Raw genomic sequence first — 18,703 nt, 5'->3', positions numbered from 1 at the left:
ATATATATATATGTATGTATATGTGTACCAGAGTGAAGTGTATGTACAGGGTCATACAGCTGTACAGGGAGTACCTATACTCCCACACACACGTGTACATGCATCTCCGCAGCTGTGTGTGGGTGTATTTACGATTAAACCCGCACCCACAGCCGCCCGCCCCTTCACGGACCCCGGCGTCCGCACGGGGGGCGGAGCTTCTGGCGAGAGCCAATCAAAGCCTCGCGAGGCACCAACAAGGGGCGGAGCCGGCGCGTGGGGGCGGGGACGGGGCGTGGTTACTGGGGGCGGGGCTTGCCATGCCCGGGCTCTCTCGGCGGCGTCAGGCGCCCCAACCAAACATGGCGGTTTATTTACATTCCGCCCCGGCTCGGCCAATGGGCGGGCGCCTTGCCCGCGCGCCCGGCCGGCGGTGCGGTCAGCTGAGGCGGCGCCCAAGATGGCGGCGAGGAGGGGCGGCGCCGCCGGGGCGGTGTCGTAGAGCCGAGCGCCGCTGGGGCCGCGCCGTGCCCCGCCAGGGAGCGCGGCATCGCCCTCGTGTGTGTCACCCCGGCCCGGGTCATCCCGTGGTCCCGGGAAGATGCATTCTTTTGGGAACGAAGAGGCGGATTCTCTGCGGCGTCTTTTCGGGTTTTTCTGTGAGTGCGTACGGCGCGGGCACTGGGAGCTTGCCCAGGCCTGCGTGCCCCAGCTGAGCCGGTGGCACGGGGACGGCCCCGCGAAGGTGGAGGCGATTCTTCAGGCTCTGGTGGCTTGTCCCGTGGCGGTAAGGTAGGTGAGGTACTGCTCTGGTTCCGTGGACTTGAGTGTGAAATGGGGAGGAGCAATTGGCTTAGTGTTGGCTGTCGGACACAGGTAGAATCAGGGAAGTAGCACTTCAGTGCTGAGGTGTCTTGTGATGCTGTTGTCTGAGCTTTGATGTCTTATCACTGACCAAGAACTTAGCAGGCTGCCCATCCCCCCGGGATAACGAGTTGTGTGCATTTACATAGCTGATATGGTGATTGATACAAGCTTAAAACTACTTGGGAGCATTTCAGAACTGATTTAGTTAGATTTTACCGAGGGAAAGGGACCATCTCTTGAAATTATGTTTCTTTGACGCTGAACTTCGGTTAGTTTAGAAATGGAACCACCAAGATCAGTGGTGAAGTTATTTAAAATGTTAACTTGTTTGCAACTCATGAAAAATCTCCTAATTTCTAAAACTGCAATTCCCAGAAGTTCAAATTATGCTGTTGATTTCTTGTTTCTCTCACACTGTATTTTGGAATGGCATCCATTTTACTCAATCCCAGTTACTTTTTATCTCTTACTTTTTATTTTTTCAGTTAGGTGTGTATGAAGGGTGACTTTTTAGCGATTCAGGGAACATTGGTATTCCCCCTGTCTAATCAGATGATAAGGGTTCTAAGAGACAATTTACACTGACAGCAGCTGAAGGACTCTGGAGGAAGGTGTGCTCGTGGTTAGATGAATATTGCCAACAACCACTGAGACATAAGAATTTTCAATCTTTTGATCTTTAATAGCTGGGCTATCACATTTAAAGGCTTTAGTTAGTAGTGCTGAGATTTTTAAAGGACAGGAAACAATAATGTGCTTTCTCCTTTTCCTGGTCCCTTTGACAGTACTGAATATGTTCCCAGCTGTGTAGGCTTTGGAATGTTGAAGTACTGGAGGATGTGAAATGCTGATGGAAATTAGAAGGACTCTTTGTTTAATTAGTTTAATTGCTTCATTTTTAATTTGGATATAGAGCTGCATTTGGGTGCTGTGGCCTAAAATTTCGCTTCATTTTTTTGGTAGAAATAGACAGAACAGGAAATAGCAGAGTTTGGCAAGTGGTCACATTTCAACGAAATCTGCTGAAGTGCTCAAAGAGAGCAGTACAGACTGAACTTTGGACCAGAACTAGCTTCTTTGTTTTGAGGAACTATGCTAGTAGTATTTGGTGTATCTAAAAGCAGGTTTTTGCACAGCAGAAGTCGCTGAGTTGATGTGCAGGAACACCAACATTCTGGTTTCTCTGCATTGTTTTCCTTTTTCTTTGGCTACTTACTTGTCTTTGTTTTTATCTCACTCAAAGAGATACAAAATCAAAATGATCTCTGACGATGTTTTTGTGGATCTTGGATATGGAGACAACCTTGTGTAATCCCCTGTGTATGCCCCTTGCTTTTGTAGATGTGGACAGAATTCTAGCCCATCGAGAGCTGCATGGCTTTGGCTTCTTGTGCTGGAAAAATGGCTTGCCACGAATCAGGTACAGAAACATCTTCATGATTCCAAATGCACTTTATAGCTCTGACTTCCAAGTCCAGAATGACTCCCTAGTTGCTTATTTAAATGTAGGCTTTCCCATGTTTCATGGAATTAAGTTCTTAAGGTGTCTGGAGACATGCACTGCTTTTGCATTTAACAAATTTATCAAGAAAGAACTGTAATATTCACACTGAAGAAAAACTAGCAGTTTTTAAAAAAGATATTCAAAGTTAACATTTTAGCTTTTCACATTCATGTAAACGAAAATCAGGAGTGCATCAACTTCTGCATTTGTGCAGCACCTCTCTTACAGTAAAGATTAAATGGCTGAGGCATCAGACAATTCTGAGGGATATGCATACTTTTTTAAAAAAGCAATTTGTCCTTGGCACTACTTGGACTTGCATTTTTTCTTTCCATTCTGAGTATATGATGGTCTTGTGATTCTTGATGAGATCTGTTCCCAAATGTGTGGATAAATAAAATCAACTGGTGTGAGAGCAGAACCTAACTGGAATAGCCTTTAATTGAGGACTAGATTACTTCAGAGAGATATTTCAGTCTGCCTCAAAGTGTTAATTAAATAGTTATGATTATGTTTATATGCTAATGTAAATAGAAGTTTTATTGACTAATACATTTCCCATTCTTATTGGTTTCAGAAAACTGTTCCAGTTGCTCTTCGGAAAGAAACAGAATTTTTGTTGTTCTTGGAAGAGCTACAGAAAGATGTCTCTGAGGAAGTCCTAAAGGTGAGCTGCTTCTGTGTCCTATTTCTTCTTGTTCTGCAGTATGCCCAGCTTCATCAGATCGAAGTTAATGTTTCCTGCTAACTGCCTGAGATGTTAATGTGTTATTAATCTTCTAGGCAACTAAGAGAGAGTGTAATTCAGATTCCTTTGTGAAGTTAATCTGTGCCTGCAAGTGATTTCTCTGGCTCGAGTGGAGGCTGCAGGCAGGCAAGGAACAGGTTTTTCTACGTGCCTTTTTTAGCACACATCAGTCCTGACTGCAGCTGCTTGCCACAGCCTTCAGTCCATAGACACCTGTAATAATTATAAACCTACAACCCACAGAGAGCCCAAATAAACTGTAGTCAGTAAGCACGTTTTAAATGTATGTGTATTTTCTTTTTCTTTCTTCGGAGATCTTAATTTTCATCTCCTATGCACCCCTTTTCCCCCTTCTGGAAGTTTTTGGATGCTCTGCTATTACTGCTGACGTTGCCTAGGGATTGGTATGACATGTGTTCTGAGGTCCAGGATCCACTTTCTATTATTAATTAAAATATGCAGGCTGATATATTTGAGAAGTATGTGGAAATGTGCAAAGATGGATTTATATCAAAAGCAAGTATAGAGCAGAATATCAGCAAAGTTGCTATCTGTAGAACTGTCCTAATTCGATGTTGGTTACAACAGATTTGGATCTGATGTGGTGTGTGAAATGTCATAAGGTGTTGCTTCTAGTTCTACAGATTGTAACTCCTTTAAGATACTCTTTTTTGGTTTGTCTGTATTTTAGGAGGAAAATGAACTTACTATATTCAGGGACTATTTCAGCTTAGCAAAAGTTGTTCAGTATTTCACTAAGGATACAGAATTAGCAATTACAGGATGAAAGCAAGCAAAGTATACTTGAATGTTGATTAAAATAAATCTCTTTGAAGTCTGTTAATGAATAATGAAGTCTGTTCATGTTGCCATCTCACCTCTGAGGTCATGAATGATTCCACCATTGTTGCACTATCCACCAGTGTTGCATAGAAACATGAGATTCAACAATCTCATATCTTTGTCACAATTTCTGTCAGAGGCATGTTGGTAGGTAGAGTTACATTTTGATCCAGCAAATAATATTAAAAAAAAAGGTATTGTGGTCTTGTTTTCTGTTCTCATTCTTTGTGCACTCCATCCACCTCTCCCCTATGTAATCTCTGAGGTGTCTCTTTGAGGCAAGGACAGCACTCACATAATTCTAGGAGTGCCAAAAGTACTTCTTGAGTGCTATTCAACTGGCTTGTCCCTTACCTTCCCAACTCTTATTGGGTGGGTTAATTGGGTGGTTTTGTTTGTTTGTTTTCCCCTTGCCAGTTCTGAAATTGTAGGTTTGCTTCTGATAGGTAGAAAAATTATTGTTGCTTAAGTCTATGAGATTGCTTCTGAATCTTTTGGTCAGTTTTAATCAGATTTTAAAAATTGATGAGGACGATGTAGTTGGTAGATAGATGGTACAAATCTGGAAAAGTAGGAGAAAAAAACCCCACACATCATTATGCTCTTAAAGAACTATCAAGATACAGTTACACTAGGATATTGCTTCGAGGTAGAGTATGGCAGTGCTTCAGCCATCCCCTAGGGACTGCTGTGGTTCCTTGCTTGTATGTGGTCTTTATAGTGTACTTGTGTTTTACAGGATTCTTTGTATTTTGTTACATATTGAGGCATATCCACTCTTCTAGGAAAGATATTGGACAAAGTGAACCGTTATTAGTGGATTTCTTTAGTAGTATGGTGTTTCCAAATTGATTTATCTGCTTGCTTTCAAGCTTCTTCTATTTTTTTAAATAATTAATTTCATATATTAATGTAGTCTAAAAGGCTTACTCTTTTATTATTTTCCTACCAGGAACTGTTTGAAGCATTTGAGTGCACACAGAACAAGCCCATCACAGAGAGCAAAAGAAGAGATGACTGTTCTCACAAATTCAGTTTGGATGTTGTTTCAGCTCTCCGGAAGCTTTTGCTGCGGGCTCCCCAGAGGGCAAAAGCCCTGCTGGAGTTCTTCCAGGGGGAGCAAAGCACACCCTGCTCCTCACTCCAGCAGTATCACTCTCTGAAAAACATCTTTGTCGAGTTCCTTTGTGACTCCTTGAAATCTCTGCAGAGGCTTCAGAGCAGCTCTGAGCTTTCAGCTGAGCTAGATCAAAGAGAACTAGTAGATACAATTTATGCTGCTCTCAGTATAGTGACTTTTGACGTGGAGCATCAAGCAGATGAAATAAAGCACCTATTCAGGGAGCTCTTGGATGTATGCTGGGCTGAGGGGAGCCTACTGAGGGAAGAGAAGCTACTAAACTGCATGTTGAGGAAACAGAGCCATGGCCTGCTAAGCCTCTATAGCAATGTTGTCACAGAAAGAACAAGAGAAAAGTTTTTGTTGTCAAAATCAATACAAAAAGGTTTGTTTCACTTTTTGCTTTGTACTAATCTCCTGTTTACCAAAACTGTTAAGGTATTAAACAGACAAGTAGTCAAGACTGATTCTCTCCCCTACATTTCTGCAGTCTATGCTATGTTTTGTGATCACTTCCTGTACCACACCTTGTTGTGTTCTATTTTAATCTGCTCAGCATTTCTCTTGATGAAAATCTTGCTTGTAACTTGAAGTTTGATACTCCATATATATGCAGTTTTTATTAGTTCACCTCCAGCTCAGGGGTGTCTGTGTTGGAGTATGTTCCATTTCTGGCCAGTAGCAGTTCAGTCACGTCAGTAATCCCAAAATGTTCAAACCCCTAAATATTGAAAAAGGAAACTTATGAAACTGGAAGGAGCTGTGGAGAAGGGTGATACCCCAGCAGGAGGGAAGATGCACTTTGGTACCTGCTCACTTGCCAGAGCCCAGCTGTTGGTTTTGTACCAGCCATGGCTTCACAGCCTCTGTCTAGCTGCCTGTGACTGGTGCATTTAGTTGTAACTCAATCATCCTGATGGGTCCCTTCCAGCTCAGCATATTCTGTGATTCTTTGAGGATCTCAACTGAAGCTGAATGGCAAGTGATGCCCATGGCCTTGTCAGTCAAGTAGCAAGGAGGGAAAAGCTAGAATGCCTACCTTTTTTGCTCACCTCTGTTCACTGTGGTGTAAGTCAGTGGGATTTGTATCCTCATTTCTCCTTTCACTCAGGGATGGCTGAAGGGAAGCTCAGGCTAGTGTGGCAGACTCTAGAAATTCTGATAGTAACTAGAGTTAGTGCTTCCTCGTGGGGAAAGAGCAATGGAGATCCACATGCCTTCACTCTCATTGGGAGTAGTTTGGGTCTCACTTTGCACAGACCTGAGAAGTTCCAGTGCTGGACAAGTCTTTGCTAAAGCCCTGCGGAGTAGTGCAGTGTCCCAAGCACAAGTGAGAATTCATGCAACTCAGAGATAAGGGTGTGCTTGGCTAAAGAAAGTCAGTGTGACTTGAGCTGGTGCAAACAACCTGTGTGCTGACCAGGCTTTTGCTATGTTAATGATTGTCAATACAGTTTTTCTGGTTTTCTGTCTGACCTCTGTCAAATTTCTTTGCTTGGTCTTCCTGTTACCCAGTAGTAACATGTAACAGCTGGTTAGTGAATGAGGAAATACTGAGTGTTTCTCAGTTTAAAATAACAGCAATTATGCTTCTCCCAGAGGTACCCCTCTCTACTGGAAGGTAATCTTGTTGTGATGTTTTTAGGTTCATCTGAGCAGCTGGATACAGAGCAAACTGTGATGAGGTTGTTCTCAGATCCCAAAGAAGCTCCTTCTTGGAAGACAGCCTATTTCTACTGCTTGAGCAGCAGCAAGCACTTTCTGGAACAGATTCTGGTACAGCCATAAAATCATTAAAAGGGAAACCCAATGGAGGCTAAAGTCAGTCCCTGTGTTGAACATATCTCAGTGGTGCACAGAAGCATTTTGTATTCAAATAATGTTTGCCAGGGGTGATGACTAATAGGAGCAAGGAGGTAATGGTGATAACTCCCCTACTTCCAGCAGTGCAATAAATCTGCTGGTGAGATTTTTGGAAAAGCTTATCTGCATGCAGATTGAAGATTAAATCTTCAGGGTTTAAGTCTCATTTTCTGCTTGTAGTTTTGTTGGATGCAAGATTTACCTCATGACCTTGAACTTGTTCCTTTCTAATGCTGGTAGACTTGGGGCATTGAGAACAGTTTGCATAGTAAAATTTGTGGTGCAAACAGTCTGCTATGAATTAATTGTTTTTATGTAGGTACATGGATAGAAGAAATAGAATACAGGATAGAAGAAATAGAATACAGAATAAAATAGAATACAGGTGGTCACTGTTAAAAGTGTGAGGTTTTAAGGTTGAGCATGTTTCAACTTTTGCATAATGTGCTTGTAGAAGTCTTTTACATTATGTCCTTGGCAGAAATGTAATAAATAGAATGAATGCCAAGATAGTACAGAGTGGAATGTGAATTGGTTCTGCAGTAAGCATTTGAAAAATGGTGGTTTTTTCCCTCATGACATCTTTACTAATGAGTATGCTGATGGCCTGGACAGTATAAGTTTAGGGAAGTTCTGGGTGCAGAACTTCACTATTTTAGTGAAGCTGATACTGAAATGACTACTTCCTTACATAGTCTGCCAGGAATTATGGGTCTCCACATTTTGGAAAAATTAATACTTCTTTCTTTTATTTTCTAGGTGACTGCATTAGCTTTACTAAAAAGAGAAGACTACTCGGGCCTGAAGAGCTTGTTGAGGAGAGAATTCAACCCTCTTAGCCGCCTCCTGGTGTTGTTAGGATGGACTCATTGTCAGAGCTTGGAATCAGCAAAAGCATTGCTATGGACTCTACACAAAACTCAGGTAAATCAGCAGAAAGCAAGTGGTAGTCTCCCAGTCTGAGTCCAAATAATGCAATTTGTTGGCAAAAACAAGTAAAACCAGGGAGTTTTCAGTGAGAATGTCAGTCTTCCTCAAGATGGAATTGAAAAAGCTAAGATATTACAGTCGTGTGCAGGTAACATTATGTAGGGACACTTGCTTTTCTTCTGATTTCTTGGCTGTGAAGACAGCATGACTGCAAAGGAGACTGAAAGTTTCTCTTGCATAAACTCATAAACAGCCTCTGCTGTTAACATGAGCAGCATAAAGAGAAAAGACAGCAATGGTCGTTGATTAGTTTTGAAAAGAGCTGGGGCATCTTTCTTTCATATAATTTTCTTCAGTGAGTCATCCCTGGGTAGTGACTAGTTCAGGCCTAAGTTTAGCAACAGGGTGGCTTGGAAATTCCCCATACTCATTCTTAAAGCAAAATGATAAATGACAAGAGCTGTGAGTGAAAGATCCACCTTGTTTGGGGGCAGTCTTCATCTGTGCAAAAGAAATGGGGCTCTGAAGATATAGTTGCACTTAGATGATGCCTGCTGGCTGGCTTAGCTGTCAGAGGTGGGGAGGTGAGGAGCCTTGTACTGCTGGGTCACAGTGCAGACCTAAGCTGGTATTGCCTTAAGGGAGTCACTCTCTTGGTAATACACCAAAAGTCTATCCCGTGGCTTCTGCAAAGTTAAACTCTTAGCAGGCAGTCATCTGTAGTAGAAAAGCAAGTGGGAAAGGAGAATAACCATCTGCTACCCAGTATGGCATCTTTCAAGTACGTGATTAGTTCTAGAGATTACCTGTAGACTGTTACTAAGAAGCATTAATTTGCGTTTTATGAGCTTTTCTTGAGCAGGGGTGTAGCCACCTTTCTATGATCTGTAGATGTGTCAAGGGGAGGCTGACTGACTTTTATGTTCTGTCAGAATAGCCCTCCTTTACTGGGTTTAATAAATCTGGTAGTTTTCTGTATTTGAAATTTATTACTTGGTAAAGTCTTGCAAACAAACATGTGAGAAATGATTCTGCTGTCTGGCTGGGGGATTTGTTGTAATGAGATTCTGGTTTTTTGTCTTTCCATTTAGGATCTGTGCAATGATTCAGTATTGAAAGATTTTTGTGATGGGCTGTGGAGTCACGTGGAAGTTCTTGAATGGTGCATGCAGCAAAATAGGTAAAATGATCAGAAGGACTTTTTCCAAACTGTGCTGCCAAATCTACCTGTTAAGTCAGCTTACACATGCAAATAGAGAAGGTGTTATTTTCTTGGCTAATCATGTAATAGTGACTGTATATACAAGCTCCTGAAATATCTCATGGGTTGCAGTTTTTTAATTGCAGTAGTTTGGTTCAATCAGAATTAGAGTGGGAGTTACATCTTTAAACGTGGCTGAGACTTAAATCTGTGTCCTCTCTTTGTTCTCTCTTGTAGTATTACTGTCCCAAGGAAGGTTCTGTTGCAACACTTGCACAATCTGGATTGCCACACTGCGGTGTATTCTCTGCATCATCTCACCAATCTTCTGGCACTGAATGAAGATGATGTTATTGAGCTTCTTCAAAAAGTTCCTGCCAGAGACCAGCAGATGCAGGGTAAATGTGTAGGGTTGTGAGAACACAAAAAACTCACAATCTCTTGAGTATGTATGTTCAGGACTTCTGCCAGGATTTGTTTTCTTGACCTGCTTCTGTAATTGTGGAAGACACCAGTTACTAGCTGTTTTGTGGAAGAACATGTGGAAGAGCGTGTGGAAACTATTTTAGAAACCTTTTGGGGAGTAAATTGTCTTTCAAGAAGGAGTTGTGAGATCTCTTTGATCTCACAAGGACAGATGTCTGAAAGAGCTTTTTCAAGATGGTAACAAGACTTGGCACATGCTCATGATACATGCTGCTCATTGTAACTTGTAACACCTTTAGTTTGAAAAAGAGGTGTATAGTTTGTATTTCATTGCTCTTTAATTGAAAATCAAAGAGCAAAACCAGATGAAATTGACTATATCTTGTACTATAACATCTTAATTTTTGAAAGAGATAAAAAGTGGGTTTTTAAAATTCTGGTATTAACTGTTACCAAATTTAAATTTAGTATTTAAATTAGTGAGACTTAGCTACAGACTGTGTGTACATTGCTCCTGCTTCACTTCTTTCATGTTCCAGTTGGGTGCCTAAAATACCTGCAACAGCTAAACACATCAGATCACTTACAAGTGACTGTCTTTGGTCACACCTTTGATTGCATCCTGTGTCCAGGTTCAGTTGCTGCAATTTTAAAGCTGTTTTCTGATGGGTCCTCTTAATAATGATTATTAAGCTCCATTTTCCTGCGTGCACTGGAACCTAAGAAGCTGCAGGATTTGTTTTCTAAGTATTTCTTTTATGTTTGTGAATTTGGAGATGTGTAATTGCAACCTGTGTTGAATGGAGAGCTCTCAGTGATGGATCTTGCACAGATTTTTCTAGATTACCTAGTGGGAAGCAGGTTTCCCTCCTTCCATATCATGTTGTTGTGATGTTGATTTCTATTCCTACTTCTACAGGTTTTGGTGTTAAAATTATCATGACACTTGTCTTGAATAATCTTAAAAGATGTAGGAATTGAGACTCTATATAGATCTTTATTTTCAATGTCCTGCTTTCTGAAATTGTTTTGTTGTTGCTGGTGTTGTGGGTTTTTTTAAACAGTACTTACATTTGAATTATTTTCTGCTTAAATTCTGTCAAAGCCTTTCAAAAGCAGGAAGAGGCAGTCCCATAATATCTTCTGGGAGCTGCATGACTGCAGCAAAAGAACTCTATCTGCAGTTTCTCTTCTTTTTTTCATGTCACAGTAATTTATAGAAATAATTAATGGAAGACAAGTCCTCCTTCTCTTTTCAATCCAGCAATTATTGCAGAATTCAGATCATTATATAAAAACACAGCTTAATAGAATCTCCTTTAAAATAATCTATTTTGAGCCTTAAAGGGAAGAGAGGAGTCATAAACTTTGCTTTTGTCAGATATAATGATGTTAACAGGCCTTTTCCTCCCATCACCCCACATGCTTCCCCTTCTCCCCCTTCTTTTTAGTATGTATCTGTCAGCTGCAGTAGTGAAACCAGGGCAGTGGCAAGCAGTTGAGTTCAGGCTGTGCAAAACATCAGTCATGGTGAACAGCAATTTCCTCATGAGTTACAGTAGAAAAGAAGGTGTTAGTATTTGTGGCATAGGAAAACCAGTGCTATTAGTTAAAGGATTGTTCTTCAGTATTGGTTTAAGGAAAGTCTAAGTAAAGGAAGAGGATTGGTTTAGGTACAAACACTGACACAGACTCAACTCACTGCATCCAAGGTTTTCCACATGTGAGGCAAAAGTGTATTAAACTTACTTTTGATTACCAGTATCTGTTATAGTATCTCCAGCTAACTATTTCTGTTTTCCAGAGTATTGTGTTTATCAAATCTCTACCTTTACCTGCCTGAAGTCCTCTTAAGGCAGTGGTATTGGGAGATATTTGGGTGTTTACATATTAGTGTAGAGCTTCTGGGCAACAGTAGAATTTCAGTGGCCATGTGGGTTCTTCAGAGGATTCAGATGTGGATGTCTCCTCAGTCCCATCTGCTCTCTACATTTCATTTTCCATCACTGTCACTGTTTAGAATGGCAGTGATAGGGAATAACTGTTTCCAGCTGTTTGTGCTCTCAGTCCTTTTGCTTTGGCTGTTCTGTAGTTCAGAAAAGTTCAGACTAGTGCTTTTCTTTGCAATTGTGCTCAAACTTTGTGGAGGACAGTGCTGAAATAGTTTTTAGGTTAGGTAGTTCTGTTCAGTTACAGAATTTGGATGCGGACATCGTCAGTACATCGTGCTTTGCACCTATGCTTTGTTAAAAAAAGATAACTTGGCAAATGCTTTTCCTGCTTGACAGCAGGTAGAGACAGAATTCATTACTTGTATGAGAATACAGGACAGTGGATTCCAAGCACTAATTTAACACTGTGTGTGGTTGTCAGGGCTTTTTTTTCTTTCTTTGTTGTGGGGTTCTTTTAACCTTTTTACAGTAGATGAATAATTCATCTACTGTCAGCATAAGAGAGTATATGACACTATATTGTGTTCCTGGGTGAAGGGGATGATGATGTGATTTGTACAATTTGAAGCTGTCCTGTTCTCTTGTACTCGGAAGGGATCATGTCTTGGCATGTGATACCTTTCCTCAGAAAAAACCCAAAGGGGAAGAGAAGTGTCTGCAGTACTGCTCTAGTTTGCATTTATCATAAATGTGTGAAGGAAACTGTGGGATTGACTTCTTCTTTAGTCAGTTGCAGATTGTGTTTGATCTATTGTGTCAGCCACTGTGAATCAACCATAATATCTATTTATTAGTATAAATCTGAAGAAGTAGGAATCTATTCTTACTACAGTCATAGCCTGTCTACATTGTTTCCCTACTCATCTACTGTGTACTATAACACAGAATTCCAAGATGCTGAAATGAAGCAGGATTTGCCCCTCTGTTGTAAATGCAGCAGTACAGCTTAACCACACACTGCTAATGAGAGTCATTGTGAGGGATTTTGGTCATTCTATGCTGTAGTCAGGTCCTGCTACACAAGTTCACAGAAAATTTCATTTTTAGAAGGGGATCCAGACCTGACTTTTCTGTGCCCATCTGTTGTGGGTTGTGTTGTTTGGGCTTTTTTTCCAAAAGTAACGGTGAGATAGATCAAAGCTGAGACAAAAACAGCACTGGGGAAGAAAGACTGGATAACTATTGCTGTGCAGGAACTTCAGGAGAAAATTAACTTGTTTTCTTGTTTACCTCCTACCCCCTCACCACCCTGATTCTGCTCCACAGCAGCCATGCTCCCTAACACCCTGAGTCAGCAGCGCAACCTGGCCCTCTTCAGAGCATTCTGTGCCATGAAGTATGCAATCTATGCTCTCTGTGTGAATTCACACAGGCATGCCAGGTGCAAGGATTGTGTACACAGCCTTCTTGGTGATGTCCCTGAGGATGCAACTTTTGGAGAACCAGCAGGTGATTGGCTTCCTTTCTCAGGTTCAGTAATGTGTGCTTTTCCATGCAGTTGCTGGGCTCTGAATTATCACTAAGTATGGGGATAATGTTGCACCTTGTGTACATGTGGTATTTTATTCAGTGGGCTATGGATGCTTTCCAAGCAAGTATAATGGTATTTCTTGGAGGTGTTATTATATTTAGTAATAATAGATATTAATAAGCTACCAGCCTTGTTTTAAAACATTTAAGGCAATTGTGCAAAAAATATAGTGCTAAAAGGAAGTGATACTAGATATAGGATTGTAGTGACAGATAATTTAGAAGAGCTTATGATTTCCCAGAGCTGAAACTGATTTAATGGCTAGAATTGGTGGAATCTGAATTTGCACATCATTGAACAGAGCCGTAATGGGCAGTGCTCGGGGGGAGGAGGCACACGCTACCTTTCTAAATGTAAAATGTTGGACATGTATTTACTTGGTTTTTGGAGGAATGACTGGGTCTGAGCCACTGGATTAGTTCCCCTTCTGGGATTTTCTTAAAAGGCACAAGTTGGAACAAGGAATCCCTGAAAAATGTGGAATAAATGTTCTTTATTTTTGTTTTTAATTGTACAGATTGCTCTACAGTATTTCCTCAGTACATTGCAAAGTGTCAGCAGTTCTTAAGGAGTGTTCCCATTCCTCTGCGCCTGGAGGTTTTGGAGAATATTTTCTCCTTGCTTTTCATTTCCTATAATGACCTCTATGCTGACACTCCTCTACCTGAGGACTATGCAGAGGATGAAGACCTTGACAAAAAGGGCGCTACTCTGAGCGTAGAAGGCAGTGACAGTCGGCGGTCCTCCACCACGCAAAGTCCCCAACACCTAACAGAGGCTGAAAAAAAATCAGAGAAGTCTGTGCTGGCTGCACAAACACTTCACGCAGATACCCAAGATCTTTGTGACTCTGTGTTAGAAGGCAAAAGCTGTGAAACCTCTAAGCCAAGCTGCCTGGATCTGAAACACTTCACCAGTGGTGTTACTGGATTTTTAGTGGATGATGTGGCCATGGAGGCCTTCCTCACATTGCTTCTCAACCACTTGGAAGAAATCCAGAGTTCTCTCCCGTGGGACTCCAGTAATGTGCTTCGTGAAGAGCTGGAGCTTGTTGAGTGCTTGAATCTTTCTGCAAGCAGGGATGCCTTTGGAAGTCGCGTGTTACAGTTTTCCAAATACCTTTCTGAAGCTCACTGGCGATACAAGGTGGTGATGAGTAACAGAAATGCAGGTAGGCTTTGTATTTGACACTTTCTGATGTGTTACAGCTATCCAGACAGTGATTTCAAGGCTAAATTCTGTGAGCATCTCACTGAGGGAGCGCATTTTGGCAGATACTGAGAGAGTGACCTACCTGGAGACGCCTGGTGCTTGCACCATTTTCCAACAGAAGTGATCTCTATTCTAATCAGAAAGTTTGGGTCATTTTCTCATTTCCCTCCCCTTTGTGGATGCACTGCTTCTGTTTGCCTTTGTCCCACCCCTGTGTCACAAATCACACTGCAATGATATGAAGGGACATGGTGGTGTTGGAGCCAGTACAATGCAAATAGTGTCAGCTTGTTCATGGACAGTGTTGATTTAGCCTAGTCTGGAAACATGTTAGGAAAATGTGTCAGAGGAGGTTGTATTATTCTGGATGATTGTTGAAGTAGCTTGAACAGCACATTCAGGAGCCTGTTTCTCACCCTTCTCCATAGCCCATAACTTGCTAGCCTTGCTGCTATGAGGTTTGGTCTTGTATTATGTGTAGCTTATTGTGTATCTCAGACTATGTAAGCTCCATGTCCCAAGAAAGACTTTGCAGTCTGACCTTAAATATTGCAAGTTTCCAAACTTGTGTTCAACTGTTTGTTAAGTCTCCCTCTGTAAAGCTACTTGGTAATGTTTTTGTTTAAATATTTCACAGAACATCAGCTTGCAGCATCCAAGAGATATTGCTCTTTAATCAGGTGCTCCAGCTTGAAGAAACGAAGTAGATATCGGAGGTACAAGGCAGGTGGGTTGAAAAAGTGTCTTGGAGAAGGCACTTCTGAAATGTGCATAATTTTCCTGTGCTCATGGCTGAATGCAATTACATTTCATGGCCTAGGAGTAGAGAACTAGATTTATTTCCTTTAGTTTTCTTAGTGGTTTCAAGTGTCAGTCCAGTTCCACTTGGATTGTTTTCTAAAGCTCATCTGCACAAATAACTTCCTTCCAAGAAGAATAAATTCTTTCCATCAAGTCTGATTTGGGGCAGGGGAGAACTTCAACTACAGTACTAATTTTTCCCTTTCTCCCCTATGTCCCATGAGTGTTCAGTATATTTTCATTCCTGTTGTGGTATTATCTAGGATGTGAATTAACAGGAGTCTGTGGCATACATTGGCAACCTTAGGAGAAAGCTGTGTTCCTCACCGTTTTTCTATTTAGCCTTTGAAAAGCATGTCTGGTATTGGAGTGGCATGTTCCAAAATAACAAGCTTCGAAGTGTCTGACGTGAGTCACTGATGGGCCACCCAGCATAGTCTCTAAGCCTAGCATTTTCTTCAAATCAGCAGTTTTTGCCTTTATCATAGATGTCAGTGGTGGCTCATTTACAAGATACTCTTGAAGATCTCTTGAGGTTGCTTAATCTGTTATTTGCAGTAAGTTTTAATAAAAGTGCATTTAATGTGCTGATTTTGATTTTTCCATTTTAGATGGGAAAGAGGGAGCATCCAGTCCATCATTAGAAAGCACAAGTAGCGAGCTAAGCACGAGTACCTCAGGTAATAAGCCACAAAAGTAGTATTTCTTTGTCTTTTCAATGTGCATGATGAAGAATTTGCTTGAGTAGTTAATGTGAATTACTGCTGTGTGCAGGACAGAATTCTATCTTTTCGCTTCTCAGAGCTCCCATTTTTGGATCACTGTTTTGTAGTCAGAATAACATGTATCTTCGTCTGGAATAAGAGAATTAGATTTTTCTTGGTATCTTTGGCTTGCAGGAAACAGTATGCAAGCAATGTAGTGGTCTGCAAACCATCAAAAAAGCTAATGAACTGATAGTCATGTAAGCTAAGACAGCTTAGGCATGCTGGAATGATCTAATAGGTCAGATGCTTTAGACTTCTCCCTTTGTCCATACTGAACCAGTGCCTGTGTGCACATTATGTAGTTCCCGAAAAGTGTTACACAGGGATGAGATCCAAACTGCAAATTCTGACCAAATAGTGAAATGTTATGAGAATTTTTAACAGGATGTTTATGTTGACTTCTTTACCCTAAAACTTGCTTGCAGCTCTGCTCCTATATTTTTGTGTTAAATATGTGAAATGCTGTTATCTGCTAGGTGGCTGTTACTTGGTGAAATGTGTTTTCCCTAATAGTATACTGATGAATTCTGTCTTGCAGAGGGAAGTACCAGTAGCGTGTCTGGCTTGAGTGATTTGGAAAGCAGGACAAGACCACGTCAGCAGAACTCCCTCATTCCTATGATGCTTTCCCCACCAGAATCACTGTTAGTTTCTTGTGTTTTGAGAGGGAACTTTGTGGAAGCCCACCAGGTAAATAAGATGCATGTATTTCAACTTTTGAATTAAATTGCTGCTTCTTCTGCGTTTAGCAAACATAGGGCTTCCAAGTGAAAGAAACACTTAAGAAGTAGAAGCAAGTGGAAGGAACAAAGATATTCCAAACCAACATCCCATTGCAGGGTTTTTCTGCCTTGTTATGTGAAAATGTTTTCTCTACACCTGGGTTCTCAAAGCATGCAAATGTTTGATGAGAGCTAGTCAAGCATAGTGTTTCAACTGACTGAAGAATAGAGAGATCATGTGAAGTCTCATGAGGACTCAGCTGTATTTGAACTGCTTTATTTAATCCGTTTTTCAAAACCGTGGCACTCTTCCACTTGTAACCCTGGTAGAAACATGCAAAGGTGTTCCTTACCCAGAGCAGTGATTATTTTCATTTGAGGGAGGTATGTTTTGAGACTAAATTTGTACTATTGAAAACAGGCAGAAAGACTTGCAAATTGACAGTCCGCATATTTGTGACTCTTTGCTCCCTCACAGCTGTGCGTACCTTTCTCTGTGTGGCTTTTGAGCTGATGCTCTGAAAAAATATCTTGAGGTGCATCAATGAGTGAATCTTCTGTCAAAATTGTGACCTGGCTGAGTTTTGGGTAGCCATGCTGGAGCAGTTCATGTCACTTAAACATTGCATTAACATCAGGTTACTAATCAGCCAGTTAGTTCTGTTTAACTCCAGGCATGCCACTTCATCTTCTCCCTACTTACAGGGCCAAAGGAGCATTTTGTTTTGCTTTGTTGCCTTGATTTTCAGTATCACCAGTGATAAAGCATTCAAGCTTGGTTTGTATTCTGTTGTTGGTTTCTTAGTAGGTTGGTTGATTTTTGGTTGTGGGTTTCATGCACAGCTCTGCTTAGCTACTTTGTGTTTAAATTTTGAGAAGGTATTCCTTGCTGAATAAGAATTTATTTAAAATAGTCTGCTTTGGAGGCAAACTTGATAGATATCTCTCATTATATAGTGTATTGAAATTGTGGAGAGTCATTCTGAAAGGTGTGGGTTATGAAGATTAATTCAGCCCTAATCCTGCAACAAATAATAGGTAAGCTTTATAATAATAATTGAAAAACATCTCTGAGGGTCTTTTTTTTTCAGGCACTTTAAACTCTTTAGGAGAAAACCTCACCATTTCAGCCTGTTGTGTCTGTGGAGATGTTTTTCAGTTAAAGTATTTGTTTTATTCCTTTGTCTCCTTTAAAGCCCCCTCCGCCCAAGCTCCTTGACCTTTGAAAACTTAATTTGATTACATCTATTGTTGTACATCTATTTAATTACATCTGTTGTTACTTTTGAAAGGTGGCTTTGATGTTTAATCTGGAGACTTCCCCTTGCTATGGTGAGTTGGTTTTCATGGAGCGTTACCAAGAGGCTGTACGAGAAATGGCGAGAGTGGAGCACAATATTGAGAATCAAGCATCAGATGGCACTGGGGGCATCAGGAAGTCTGGCAGTGGCCGTTCAACACTGCAAGCTATTGGGAATGCAGCAGCAGCTGGTAAGGACTGGGCTTTTTGAGTTCTCACAAAGGGATGGGGAGAAGTAAAAAGTCTGAGGAAGCAACTCAGATAATGTCAAAATGAGTGTAGTGTTTGTTCAGAAGGGTGAATTGTGGTTCTCTGAGTTAGAAAGAGACTATAAATGCTGTTGATGCCCAATTAGCTGCATACATTCTACAGTAATTGATTGGTCCATGAAGCAGGCCACATATGGAATTATTTTCTGTAAGGATTAAAAAATAGTTAACCCATTACAGGATCTGATCTAATTATGCTGTTAACCAGTGTTTGTGTGTTTTTGATGACATGTGTAGGTATGGTATTTTATTCCATCTCGGATGTTACTGATAAATTGCTTGCAACCTCTGGAAGTCTTGCTCCTACTCTTCAAGAAAACTTCTGGATCAGAAACATCCAGCTGGAGCATACTGATCCTCTGCGAGAAGTCCTTGAGGACCTCAGTCCTTCAGCAATGGCAGCATTTGACCTAGCTTGTACTCAGTGCCGTCTCTGGAAGACATGCAAACAGCTTCTGGAGACAGCAGAAAGGAGGCTCTACAACAGCCTTGAAACTCGGGGTAGGCTTTTGATGTTTTTGTTTATCAGCATGGGCCTGGGAACAGAAAATGCCTCTCTGTGCTGTGTTGTTTGTGCTAACACCCAAGCCTTAATTAAATCTCATTTTGTACTTTCATGTTAGTGTCTCTTTTTTCCACTCCTAACTTTGATTTTGTCTCCCTTTGCA

General features: G+C 41.1%; 1 protein-coding gene across 5 annotated transcripts in view; it reads left to right on the top strand.

The window, feature by feature from the left end:
- Positions 1-540: 540 nt before the first annotated feature.
- ZFYVE26 (zinc finger FYVE-type containing 26) overlaps positions 541-18,703 on the top strand; it is a 46,394-nt gene continuing 28,231 nt past the window's right edge. For 4 of the 5 annotated variants that reach the window (XM_054275806.1, XM_054275804.1, XM_054275805.1 and 1 more), the window contains exons 1-15: positions 541-771; positions 2,188-2,266; positions 2,928-3,017; positions 4,894-5,446; positions 6,707-6,837; positions 7,684-7,848; positions 8,946-9,034; positions 9,293-9,453; positions 12,700-12,882; positions 13,482-14,135; positions 14,814-14,903; positions 15,589-15,657; positions 16,283-16,434; positions 17,759-17,957; positions 18,273-18,536. In XM_054275806.1, coding sequence (XP_054131781.1) covers positions 581-771; positions 2,188-2,266; positions 2,928-3,017; positions 4,894-5,446; positions 6,707-6,837; positions 7,684-7,848; positions 8,946-9,034; positions 9,293-9,453; positions 12,700-12,882; positions 13,482-14,135; positions 14,814-14,903; positions 15,589-15,657; positions 16,283-16,434; positions 17,759-17,957; positions 18,273-18,536 — 3,070 coding nt within the window. In that variant the 5' untranslated portion in view covers positions 541-580. The remainder of the gene's footprint in view (positions 772-2,187; positions 2,267-2,927; positions 3,018-4,893; positions 5,447-6,706; positions 6,838-7,683; positions 7,849-8,945; positions 9,035-9,292; positions 9,454-12,699; positions 12,883-13,481; positions 14,136-14,813; positions 14,904-15,588; positions 15,658-16,282; positions 16,435-17,758; positions 17,958-18,272; positions 18,537-18,703) is intronic. The other variant, XM_054275803.1, reaches the window with a different exon arrangement.

Source organism: Melozone crissalis, unplaced genomic scaffold (genome assembly GCF_028551555.1).
Source record: "Melozone crissalis strain CALT ecotype California unplaced genomic scaffold, PUWL_Pcris_2 ptg000018l_1, whole genome shotgun sequence".
Classification (NCBI taxonomy): Eukaryota; Metazoa; Chordata; class Aves; order Passeriformes; family Passerellidae; genus Melozone; species Melozone crissalis.
This window is presented reverse-complemented; position numbering and strand designations above follow the sequence as displayed.